The 13,230-nt window shown below is 43.8% G+C and overlaps 1 protein-coding gene across 16 annotated transcripts in view; it reads right to left on the bottom strand.

Moving 5' to 3' along the window:
- Window positions 1–13,230, bottom strand: part of MECOM (MDS1 and EVI1 complex locus) — a 470,671-nt gene that overhangs the window by 82,882 nt on the left and 374,559 nt on the right. For 12 of the 16 annotated variants that reach the window (XM_081007774.1, XM_081007773.1, XM_081007765.1 and 9 more), the window contains one exon: window positions 1,720–1,854. In XM_081007774.1, coding sequence (XP_080863900.1) covers window positions 1,720–1,854 — 135 coding nt within the window. Of the gene's footprint in view, window positions 1–1,719; window positions 1,855–4,536; window positions 4,654–4,949; window positions 5,135–5,912; window positions 5,993–13,230 lie in introns of those variants that run through there. The other 4 variants (XM_081007767.1, XM_081007769.1, XM_081007768.1 and 1 more) reach the window with 4 other exon arrangements.

Raw genomic sequence — 13,230 nt, 5'->3', positions numbered from 1 at the left:
CAAACGGTGCAGGATGGTGCAAAAATAAATACCTCTCCAGTGGATTAGGAAAAGAACTTGTTGGCAGTAGTACAGGTGCCATTACCAACTGTGAAAAATGTAAACATTAAAAAGTAACAAGTTCTGTGATGTTAATTCCAAACTGTGTGCATAGGTTGGAGCAAGTGTTAGATGTTTTAAACATATTTCTGTTTAAATCTGACATATGTTTTGTTATTTTTAGAACATTATCAAGATGCAAGCCCTTAGCAATTGCCCCCTTAAATCCATTTGGATTTATTTACTAAATTCACTTTCTTTTTCCCCAGTCAAGCTTTACTATATGTAAAAATAAATTGAGCACAACACTGGCGTTTCCTTTCTGTAAGCGGCTGCACAATCTCAGGATGGATCATTTTTCTCTGCAAACCAGACTGCAACTTTCAAAATGTATATTTCATTTGCTAATGGCCTTTATTGCTTCTTTACTTGAACCATGTGGTCGGCAAGAAAAACCAATAGTGGCCAATTCTGTTTGCTCAATCTTCTATGCCTTTAATATGGAGGCTTTAAGAAGTCAGGGCTTGAAGATATCTGACCCCAATTTGGAAAAGATTTTGCTTGTGTTATTTGTAAATATGTGAAATTCTGCGAAGGGCAGAGCATAAAAACACTGAGTATATCAAGGTAAATAATTTCACTGAAAATAATTGTTTCTAATTGAAACTTTGTGTGTACTTTGTGTGTACTTCTTTTCTTTTACCCTGTCATGCCAAGGCAATTATAATCAATGTTATAACCAACCTACCCGATTTAGGCTGCAATCCTGTGCATGCTTACCTGGGTTACTTCTCGGTAGACATTAATAGGATTGCACTGCTTTTATTGACATCAAATATTAACATAATCCATAGCCCCCTGCTCTAACCAGTTTCGTGTTTACTTTAAAAGTCAATGGTCCTCAAATCCTCTAACTACATTCATTTTTAAAATCACATTATTGTATTTATTTTACATTTATGTACAAGTTAAGCAGAGCCTGGAGAAGAGGGGATGCAAAGATGAATAATACAGCATTATACTGTTTCAAAGCAAAATGTCCTTCATTATTTTATCTGGCTGCATTCCAGAAGTGCTATTTAAAGGAACAAATTTAATTAACATCCCATTCCTATACAGATTGAAATTTCTACTACTGCTGTAAATTACCAAGGAAAAAATGGGAAATGATATTATTTATTTCAGAAAGAGGGGTATAAAATGTGCAATGACTGGGAAAATATGTCTGGATATTGATAGGTAGCTGATAGAGGATATTTGAGAAGTTATTATTACACCTTTCTTCACTGAGACTGATACAAAAGAGTATTTCACAAGTTACAACTTGACAACTGGGTGCCCTATTTGACCAGAAAATTAGCTAGAAAATATTAGCAACAAAGAGGAATATATCCACTTCAAATATGTTTGGGTGATATAAAGATCATGACCCATGCTTGACATAAAAAGGATAAGGATAAGTGGACAAACATTAGGGGAGACATATGCTGTTGCTGCTTTAAAAGCAACCACCACCACCTCTGTTCTGCTTTTCGCATCTGTGCTTTTCAATTTATGTACGCTTAAACAGCAAATAGACCACACCGTCCACAACTTTAGGTTGGCTGCTATTCTGTTTTTTTCCTCCCAAGGATATCATAAAGCTCTTAAAAGTAAGTCCAGTAAATGTTCACTACATACCTGATCACTTATTTGACATGCAACAAGGTTGGGCTGATTATAGCATCCAGCAAATCTGATATACTTCAGCCAGTTTCCTACATCTGGCTGACTGGCATCAATGCAGAATTTCACATTGTAATACTCATCCAAGATCTAGAAAGAAAAGAATACAAAACAATAAATTGATGTTGTGTTTTGTTTTGTTTCTTGTCCGAGTTGTACTAATTAAAAAGAAATCCCAGCTCTTCAAACAAACAAATAGGTTTCTTCAGTAGACTTCACAAAAATGATTAGCTCAAACAAGCCTAATAATTAAAGGAGCAATCAATCTATTGTAAGAGCATTCCCCCCAACATGTTTTGTAGAATCAAAATGCTGTGGAATAATCACTATAAGAACATATTAATTAAGTGCTGCAAGCTTAGGGAACAGTCATGATTTCAATCATTTTTATGAAATGTTAACTTGTTAATCAGCAAACAGATGCAAAAATGATTAACCACATATAAGGTGTTGCCCTTTAGCATTCTGTGTTTACCATCTTTAATAAAGCCTTTTCCGTTCAAAAGTCTATACTAAATAAAGTTTAGGTTTCAAGGAATTAATTTTCTCCTAATGTTCCATTTATCCCTCTCATATGCAAACCTTGAATCACAACTCTTTAATCAAAGCAAATTGCAGGATTTGGCTAATAATAGGGCCTCTTGTGCCACACCAAAGAAAATAAATGCAATAAAATGTAAACACTTGCTCGAAATGTGGCTATGTTCAGCACATGCCCCTAAATGGTTTCAGATATGTGGATAATAAACAAACTTAATGTGATTGCTGGTGGTTACTTTATAAACACCATCCTATAAGAATAATATTATGATAACTGGCTAATTATTATACATGCAGTTTCACAAATTGCCAGCATACAGGCCTAACCTGAGGTTTCAACTGAGCAATATTTAAAGTGAAAATATACATCTTAAAACATTTCCCCTATCTTACGGCAAGCATGCTAACCAGCTGGTAGTGGAAGGTTTTTTAAAACCAAAAACCCCAATACAAAGTGTGTTTGAAAAGAACCGAAAGGGGAAGAAACTGCAGAGAAAGAATCTGAACACATGTTCAGATCCACAACAAACAGTTCTGGCCGCCAAACTGAACGTCCTGGTATTATTTATCATTTTAGTTAATGAAAACTTAAAGGAAGTTTCCTATCAAGGACCAAACAATCTGGTCTACCAGCTCCAAATCAGGAATTAAATGAACCCAGTGGGAAAGCTGCTTTATCTAGGTCCACCTGAAGGTTAAAGACAAAAGTTGGAGGGCACATTTCCATAGCCCTAGAGCAGTTTTAGCAAAGAGTTCAGGTAATCACCCAGAAGTAGCTTTAGATCATTAACTCCCCACAAACTTCAAGAGGACAAAGCAGAGGGCACAAAGCAAGAGGTACGAAGAAAGTGCCTCTCATGTGTTTTGTTAACCAGTGAGGCACTTAAGAGCAACAAGGGTACCACCAGTTTCATTTGCTAAAAGAAAGAGGCATGCACCAAAAAAAAGAGAGAGAGATTGCCAGGGGGGAAGTCACTTCAAAGTCAATCTCACTAGGTGAACTAGGTGTTGGATTCTTTACATACGCAATGGTAAACACTCTGGTCAAAAATCTTCATTGCATAGGGAAAGAAAATGTGACTTCTGAGTCGCCAAGTCTCACATCCCAGAGTATGAAACTAACCTTGACCCCACTAACCTCACCTCATCACCTGAGCCTCCAATTGGGTCACAGGGAAGAAAACAAAATAAACAAAATAAAAACCAGCCCTTTCAGCGGTGCTGTACAATTGACAAACACTTGTTTCCAAAGCAGATTCCTTATGGTGTCCTCGGTTAAAATAAATGGCACTGAGATCTGGCAGAAAGCAAAGAAGCAGAAGCAGACGCTTGGTTGCAAGGGCCAGTGCTCGCTGATTCGGACCCCTTTCTGAAACTCAAGGCAGAGGGAAAATAAAAGGTTATGGGAAGAAGATGAGCCTTGCTTCCAAGCCCTTGTTTCCCTCTACACACAAACCCTCTGACTCCTTTCTCTTCCCACAAATTTATTAAGCGATCCAACGGTTCAGATGTCCATACAAAGTTCAGAAGGTAAATTAATCAAGAGAGCTCCGGGAAATGTGGCGAGGAGAGAGGGGGGGGAGGCACGTGGAGAGGAAGAAGGAAAAGCTTCCCAGCTCCACACCTAATTCCTTTATATATAATTCGTTTTCGTGTTGACTTCCTTTCAACTCCAACTGTCACCAATGAATTAATTCAGCTATTGAAGTGTAAAGTTCAAGTCCAGGGTTTTAAGTTTGTTTCTCTTTTTTTCCTCCTTTCAGCCGTTGTGTTTTAACATTTTGGTGCACTTTCGGTAGAGACGTAAAACTTAGTGCGCTTAACATCGCTCGCTTCCCCTGCTTCCCTCCTTCCTTACCCGATCTGATGTCAAGTGAGTGCTTTGCCTTTTTTTTCGTGGAATATTCTAAGCTTAACTCCTGCTGGTTATTTTTAAAAGGGAAAAAAAAGATATAGAACTCCTCACTCTGTCTGGAAGATTAAGTAAAGCAGAGGTATGGTTGCGACATGACTCCTCCTCAAATATCCTTAAAAGCAACACTTAAAGCCTATTGAAAATGCAACAAACGCTCCGAGAGCCACGTACCATTTATTCTCGTTTCACATTTAATTTATTTACTTCTGAAATAACTGCAGAAACAGTGATACAACAAACCTGCAATTGCAGATGCCTGCTCTTTCACTCTCCGCACCCCGCGACTACTACAGCAACATGGCTAAATTAACCTTTACCTGAGGCCAAATCTTGCTTGGCAAGTATCTCGATCTGGGTCAGCTCCATCTTACCTGGGACAGCCAGACAGGCATCCCCACCACCCATCCCGGACACGCATCTCGCACTGCCCCCCGCCCCGTCCCTCTGCCCCGGAGACAGAGGAGAGCCGCTGAGCGCGCGGGGAAGGTGGGGAGGAAGATCGCAGCTTAAGGTTTGTTTCTGTTTTCTTTGCAAGTGGAATCTGCAAAGGGGGCTGGGGAAGGAACCCAGGAAAGAGAGAGAGCGAGAGCGCGCCACCGAGGGAGGGAAGGAGCGAGGGAGAGAGAGAGAGGCGAGGGGGAAAGTGCCCGGGCCACATGGAAACACACTTTTTGTTGTTGTTGTTATGACTAGCTGGCTTGAGCGATCGTCTGGCAACGGCTCCTCTTACCTTGGCCCAGCTCAGATCACTAGGTCCGCTGCTTCCCAAAACCCCTTCCTTTCAGTGGGAGAGGGGAGGAAAAAAAAAAAGGAGGGCGGCGTATTGCAAAATAATAATGAAATAATAACAGCAGAGGCAATCAATCCTTCAGGCAGCTGCCAGCAACATCTCAAGAGGAGATCCGCCCCCCCTGACTTCGCTTGCACGCGCGCACCCCCCCCCACGCCCTTTCGCCGCCGCTGCTCTCCAAAGAAGAGTGTCGCCTCTGCAACCCGGTGGAGTCCCGCAGGCGCAGCTTCCTGACTTGCCTCCTGCAGCGTCCGATTTCCTTCTCCGGCATTTGGGGGGGGGGGATCGGGGGGGAGAAAACTTTTTCCCCCTCTCCTCGCCTGGAAACTTCTCCGGGTCCTTGAGGGGGCGCGGTGGTGGCAGCGGGGGTCGTTATTGCGGGGTAGGGTGTGTGTATGTGTGCGCGATATTCAATGCGAAAGTGGCGAGGAAGGGAGCTGGTGGCGGGGCTTGGAAGCGGCGGGGATGCGGCGGGGGGGCCCGGAGACGCGCGCCGATTGCTTTAATTGTCCCCATTGATTCGGAGCCCGGCGTGTTAATTTCTTCCCATCGCCTCGCTTGCCCTCCGGCTGCTCGGGGGTTGCAGGGCGTGTGTGAGTGTGTGTGTTGCGTCAAGAAAGTTATGGGGGGGGAGGCGGAGGGAAGAGAGGGAGGGAGAGAAAGAGCGAGAAAATAACTTCCTTTTCACTTCTCTGCCGCTTGATCACAAGGGAGGAGAGAAAAGGGTTTGAGCGAGGGAGTGTGTGTAAGGGGGGGGCAAGAAGGGGGGAAGAGCGAGGTTTCCCCTCCCCACACTGCACACCTCTTCAAACCTAAGAGCTTCTTTTCCCATCGCAGACTCTCATTGGAAAGGACCCCAACCCCGCGCGCGCTTAAAAATATATATATATATTTAAAAACTACCTCCCCAGATCCCTTCTTGCAACCCTCAGCCGCCAGGCGGTTCTCTTTCATGAGCTGTCTCTTTAATGAGAGAAGGCGCTCTCTCCGGCCAGTGGGGGGGGGGAGAGAGAGGAGAGGAGAGGTATCTCCCCCCACCCTCTCCACCTCTTCGCCGATCGGAAGCCAGACAGAGGCTCCTCTTTCAGTAAATTTTTAAAGTGACAGCAGCCTCCTCTGGCGAGAGAGGTCACAAGAAGGTCGCCCAGACAGAAGTCCTAGCCAGGCAGACTGATTACGGATGCGCCCGTCCCCTTTAAACATGTCAGTTTCATCCATGTAATCACCGGCCAATGGGGAGATCTTGGACGGAAGGAGCCCCCCCCCTTTACTCCTCTCCACCCTCCTTTTTCTTTCGCAGGGAAGGGGGAAAGGGGGAAAAGAAACCCCATCGCCACCTCATTTTTTTTTTGTTTCTGTTGTATTCAGAGAAAGTGCAGCTCCCTTAACGCGGCGCTTTCTCTGGGAATGTTTATTTAGGGAGAGTTTTACACAAATCAGCAGCTCTCTCGCTCTTTTGCAAATTAGTATCGGTAGCAATAACGAAATGAGTTGAAGTTCAGTATTTTAATAAGTGGGCTTGTTTGTTTACTTAGAAAAGCGAAAACTGGTTGGTCCAATGGCTCTAAGGGTGTGATTGATCTATAAAGATATATATAAATTCATCCCCACCTCCCCTAAGCAGAAGAGAGGTTAATAAAATTCTACATTTGCCACCTTTACGCAGTCCTCAACAAACGGCTTTCCCCCATCTCACAACCGTTTTCTGTGCTTCGCAAGACACTTTACTAGGGAGAAATGAGTAGTGTGGCTGGAGTTATCAGCCTTCTAATTTTGAGACTTCGTTAGTAGATTTCTGGTACAGGTTTCTAAACAGCTCTGAAGCTAAAAGCTTTCTCCCATAAAAACCTAGAAAACAAATAGTTAAGATGTATTTTGGCTCCTCTTGAGACTTTCCTACATATCACATCACGACCATGGTAATCGTAAATATACGTTTTGGGGGGGTTGGGGAATGTAGCACGTAAACAGCATCAAGTACAGCGTCCATTGTTTTTAAACAAAATTGGCGAATGAAAGGGCGAGCTAGTTAGCTGCAGGATTAATAATTTTCTCTCTCCCTCGGCTTCTGTATTTGAAACATATTGGGACAGCAAAGCGGTTTAAGCAGAGCAAAGTCGCGGACCCAAGTCAGCAGATTCTCAGCGAGTTCAACTTCAGCTCTGGGTTTGATGCAGATTCAGAAGAATTGCGATGAACAGGAGCCGCGATGCGCGTCTGCCACATACACACGTACATAAACGTGCAAGAGGGAGCCTGATTAATGAAGAGGGGGAGCAGGCGCGGCTCGCTCACAGGGGTGTGTGGCGCTTGGATACACAGCTAACGTCTCGTAAATGCGAACATGTACAAACATCGGGGAGGAAACCCCGCACTTCGCCTCCCGGTGCCACTCAACTTTTCTTTTTTTTAAAGTGCAAATCAAATTCTCACTTTATAGGTTAGGAGAGGGGAGGGCGGGGCCATCGGGGGCCGGAGGAGAAAGTGACAAAAGATGATGATTAATTCGTCTCCGAGGCCTGTTATCTGTGACATTGAACTGTTATTTCAGATAATGGCTATTGTTCCAGGAGGGGCGGGGGGGGGGAGAGGAAGAAAACCCTCCCGCCCAGCAGTTGGGCAAAACCAAACGCTTTGTAAATAACATCTTCTCACAGAAGATACGTCCCAAGGTTCTTTAACGGGAAGGTTAAGTTCGGGAGTCTCCCCAGGTCCCGATTTTGCTGTCCTTATTGATTTCCTGCCTTCGCGCAATTTGGTGCCATTCTTGGAGCCTCCTCATTCTCTTTCCTTCCTTTTTTTCCTTTTTCTTTTTTTCAAATTTAGCCATAAATTGGAGCAGCTCGAGCTATGAGCTGTTCTATTTTCTTCCTGTCAGGATGAGGGATTTGTTTTATGATGCATTGTGTATTAAATACAAGTAATCTGGGAAACTGATTGCTCGAGCCCACATAGGCCTGATCACAGGTCCTGATAGGAGGACGCTTCCTTTCCAACGCCACCGATCCCACGCAGCGCGCACCTTCAGTCTTCCTTTGAACAAACGAGCTGCGAAAAGGAGGAAACGTCGGGGAATAAAACACACAGAAGCCGGGGCGGGGGGGGGCAGGGGAGGGTTAGAAACAGGCTCTGGCTAAATCATGATTTCATAGAAAGGATGGACGTTTTATACACATACCCACACAGCCCAATGTATTATTATTTCTTTGCCCTGGTTTGGAAGGAGGAAAACAGGGAACTTGCGGCTCCTGGCCAGTAGATGGCGTCGCGCGCTGGTGTTAAAGCAACACGAAGCCGCGTCGGGCTCGTAGCTTGCAGGTACTTTTCATCCAGGCGCTGGAGCCAAGGCGGTGGCTGGCTGCTGCTGAGAGTGGAAGGTATCGGCTGAGTGCTGCTCCCCAAGGGTGCAATCGAGAGCCACTCAAAGCAATGGGAGCTCTGCCACTGCTTTCAGTAGGATGCAGATTCCACCCCAAAGGAACTTCGCAATGTACTTGGCCTTCTTACATTTCTGCCCCATCTTTCCTCCTCAGAGGCATTTTAGCCCCGCGGTTGGCCCTTGCGGGGAGGGTTAGGCTGATATTATTATCATGCCAATGCAACGCAAGGAAGGAAGGACCCAGGGTTATTGCATTTCTCCTTGGGAGACTCTCCTCCTTCACCTTCTCCGATATAGTGCATTTTAGTTGTGCAGTTCACCTAAGATATATTCATAGAATTGAAGAGTTGGAAGGGACCCCGAGGGTCATCTAGTCCAACCCCCTGCAATGCAGGAATCTCAACTAGATCATACATGGCGGATGGCCCTCCAACCTCTGCTTACAAACCTCCAAGGTAGGAGCACCCACCACATTCACCAGTGTGAATGTGGCAAATGCAACCACCATACAACTTGGAGAGCTGTGATGTCAGGAGGACTTACTTCTAGATAAATATATGCAGCCATTTAGCCATTGTGGCCTTTTGCAGTGTGACTGTAACCAAGTTTATACAAAAGAAGTCCCATTGATTGGGGCCTACTTCCAAGTAAAGTAAATATATTCAGGATTTTAGCCTCCAGCATTTTCACATGAGGCTTAATGTGTCCATACGTGATAGATTTATAAGAAGAATGTAAGGTAAAGGTAAAAGGTAAAGGACCCCTGGACGGTTAAGTCCAGTCAGAGGTGACTATGGGTTGCGGCATTCATCTTGCTTCAGGCCGAGAGAGCCGGCATTTGTCCAGAGACAGCTTTCTGGGTCATGTGGCCAGCATGACTAAACTGCTTCTGGTGCAACGGAACACCGTGACAGAAGCCAGAGCGCACGGAAACACCGTTTACCTTCCCACAGTAGTGGTACCTACTTATGTACTTACCCTGGTGTGCTTTTGAACTGCTAAGTTGGCAGAAGCTGGGACAGAGCAATGGGAGCTCACCCCGTTGCTGAAAGGGAAGTGGCTTGATGACTAGAGAGGGGGTGGCTACTCTAGAGTGTCATGGCATAAGGAAAACAGGCAGGAAAGGGAGAAAGAGACAGTGATGACCAAAGGGGCTCAATAGCAGACCAGTTTGGGCAGAACACATAGTAAGGGAGCCATGTAGAAGAAATATAGTTGGGCTGAGGTGGAGAGAGCTCTAAAAATCAGCCTTAGTCTTAAAGTTGGTTCAAAGTGCAATAGGAAGCCAGTGTAAAGTCTATGTGTAAATTGCAGTGTAAATTACAATGTGATTGTAACAACAGAAGAACACAGTGAGTTTAGCAGAAGTGTTCTAAATCAGCTGGAAGAGGGATCAGAATTTGAAGGGTCTGAACCAGTGATTTCCCCCTAGAAAAATAGGTGCCAGTACTCACCATGTAGTTGTTACAGTTAAGTGTCACACTTTTTAACAACAACTAAAGAGAAGTGCCCCCTAAAAAGTACCCCCTAAAAAAAGAGCACTGGTCTGAACACTATCAATGGTTAGTGTGTAGAACCTTATTCTATTTTTGCTGGGCTGTGGCTACACCGATAGAAAAAAGCACATACCAGTTTGACATCCAGTGCATGGGTGTGTACAACCAGCATGTTACATCCATCATGATAGTGCACAGAAAACTGCACAACAGAGAAGTTTATACCAAATAGAAGCCCATCACAATGGGTGGTAGTTACCATCCTGCGGTTCTCAGAATTGAGTTAGCCCTGGATTGGCCTGCCAAAGCACACACCCCTTTCCATTTCCTGCTGTGCAAGAGTGGTGGCAATAATGAGTGGTGCTGTCAGGGCAGGACTTTGGGGCATAAGTTCAGAAGCGCACTCAGCAGAACGATCAGGAGGACCTTCAAATGCAGCAGGTGTCGCTTAACACATTTTTAAGTAAGTGATGTAATGCACATGACCATCCTCCACAGCAATTAGCTAAATCCACTAGCAATGAAGGCTGCAGGAAGAGCCTTACAATGCTAACAGCATAAATTCTATGGAGGTTCACTCAGAAGGAAGTCCCATTGTGTTCAGCGGGGCTTATTCCCAACTATGTTTCCATAGGATTTATGCCTTAATACACATTAGCACATAATTAAGAACTTTACAACTGTCACAAAAGAAGGAACAACACAAATGCTACTGCTTTATTATTAATTGCATGTGGATCCCAGCCTTCCTCCAAAGATCACTGGATGGAACATGGAGGTTTTATCCTTTTTAATCATACGTGGATACATAATTTTATTTGTATGTCGCCTTTCCACAGTTCAAACCATGCTCAAGGCAGCTTACAAGCGTTGCATACATACTGATTCAAACACTGCAGCCCTTGCCCTCTTTGTAGCAGCTTTAACATTCATTCTTTACATGTGATTCAGCATGCTCACACAGACCATCTCCCCTCCAATGCCAACTATGCCACTCCAAACCTCAGGGCTTATTGCATATTGCAAGTTTCCACCATTATTAGGCTTGTTGATAATGGATTCTGCACTTGGCCTCACTCCTGGATGCAAATGTTAGCAGCAGTGGCATGGCAGAAGCCATGAGGCATGAGCACCTGGCAATGTATGAATTACTCCTTAACAGCAGGTAAGAGAATGAGCAGTTTGAACTAAGCAATTCAATCTGCAAAACTCACTTCAGCTATGGACCATCGAGTGCTATAGGCAAACCACTCCCAGGTAACCTAAGCCCTCTTCTGTATGTATTCACACTGGTCTGCCTTAGAGGAAAGAAATTCACAAATCACCTTGGCTCTCCACGCTATGAAATGTTTTACATCAAAGATGTGTTGGTGACATAGCTATTAAAGATCTATAAAAGATTCATTGTTCAGATGTTATCAGCAATACTATATTTTCTCACATTTATCCTTTGTTATCATTATCTCTCCCTTTCCTCTGTCTTTCCCTTAACCATATCCCAGAGGATACAATTATTGTATCCCAGAGGAGGAATGACTGCTGGGAGGAACACAGAGAGAATAAATGTCATGATGCACCTGTAGCAGCAAAACTGGACACCTTCATCTGCCCCACCTACATGTCTCTCCCATATCAGTCTCTACAGTTAATAGTTTGCATGATATCTAACATTTATATTATGATTCAGATAGCTCAAAATGCTCTATACATGCTTTAACATCATCAACAACAATTTATTACTTGTACCCTGCCCATCTGACTGGGTTGCCCCAGCCACTCAGGGTGGCTTCCAACAGAGTATAAAAGAATATAACAAAACAATAGGTTTTAAAAGCTTCCTGATACAGGGCTGCCTTCAGATATCTCTGGGAAATCATATAATTGTCTAACTCTCTGACATCTGGTGGGAGGGCATTCCACAGGGTGGGTGCCACTACTGAAAAGGCCCTCTGCCTGATTACCTCTAACTTCACTTCTCACAGTGAGGGGACCACTTGAAGGCCCTTGGAACTGAACCTCGGTGTCTGGGCTGAACGATGGGGGTGGAGACACTCCTTCAGAGCCAAAGCCTTGTTCTTACACTAAACCCCTAAGTAAATAGGTCAGTATTATTATTCCTGTATTGTAGGCTGAGTAGTCATGGTAAGTTCATGGCAGAGGCAAGAGACAAACTGTAGGCAGCTTTATTTGGGGAAACTCAGCAGGGTATAAATAAAATTTATTATTATTAATTATTATTATGTAGCATTACAATTGCAATACATGGTTATAGGTGAAGAGAGGGCAGCTTGTTCCTAATGCAATTTTTTTTCCTTAGTGGTCAAAAGGAACACTTGGGAGACAGCTTCCCTCATTTTCAGGTAAGTCCTGGTACATTTGCAAATAACCTGAAGCATGGGATGCTTCCCAGAAAAAAGAGCTCATTTTTTCAGAGTATGTTCTATGTTGCTCAGTTTTCTCACTGCTTGAAAAAGATCCAAATGCATTCTTGGATTTGTCTTTATCAGACACCTCTGTGATGTGTTCAGAGTTCCAAATTCTCCCAGAAAAGCCACTGGCTGTACATCCCAGTTTTTTGTTTTTTTAGCAATTGTTTATTTTAAATAAGCCTCTGTAATAGTAGTGGCAGTAAGGCATAAGTACTGCAGTCTGCTAGCTATTCCCACCAGAATGTAAACTGATGCCTCTTTTAAGCCTTTAAACTTCATGGCTGTCCCCGAAGTAAAAGTTCCTCTAATGGAGACCCTATGGGTATGGTGCATTCCAGCACATCATTAAAGCAAAAAGAAAAGCAGCCCAGGCAAAGCCAGATGAAATAACTGCACTGTCCACTTTTAATAGGCTTCCTGGGGAGGACAGCCGCTCTGCAAGCGGACAGCGCTGAAAGGGGAAGGGGGGCTGGAATTCAGACAAGTAGCTGGTAGCAGAGTTATTTCTTCTTTAAATACCATAGTCGTTGGATAACAAGCTCACCTTAAAATCTCACCACTATCTTTTCAGTAAAGCTAGATTCCAAGTTGGAAAGAAAGGAAGGCAGCTCACTATTTTGACTGTGCACTATTTCACTTTAAAAGTTAGTAGCAGACCCTTTCTGAAACCAGTGCCCAGATAAGATTTTAGCAAACTTGTCCTTATATTAACTAAGAAAGAGGCAGACCTAGTTTTAGATGCGGCAACCCCCTGCCAATAAGATGCCAATAAGGAGTGCAAAAACCTGCATTTGTCCAATTCATATTTAGACATATTTATATATCCCATCCATTCTTTTTAATGAACTCCCTCCTAACTAACAAAACCTTAGCGGCTTCTTTTTCCATACAGCCCCAAAGACAGAGAGAGAGAAGAG

The sequence above is a fragment of the Podarcis pityusensis genome (genome assembly GCF_964106645.2).
Source record: "Podarcis pityusensis genome assembly, chromosome: 5".
Classification (NCBI taxonomy): Eukaryota; Metazoa; Chordata; class Lepidosauria; order Squamata; family Lacertidae; genus Podarcis; species Podarcis pityusensis.
The sequence above is the reverse complement of the archived record's forward strand: the minus strand, read 5'-3'. Positions and strand labels throughout refer to the sequence as shown.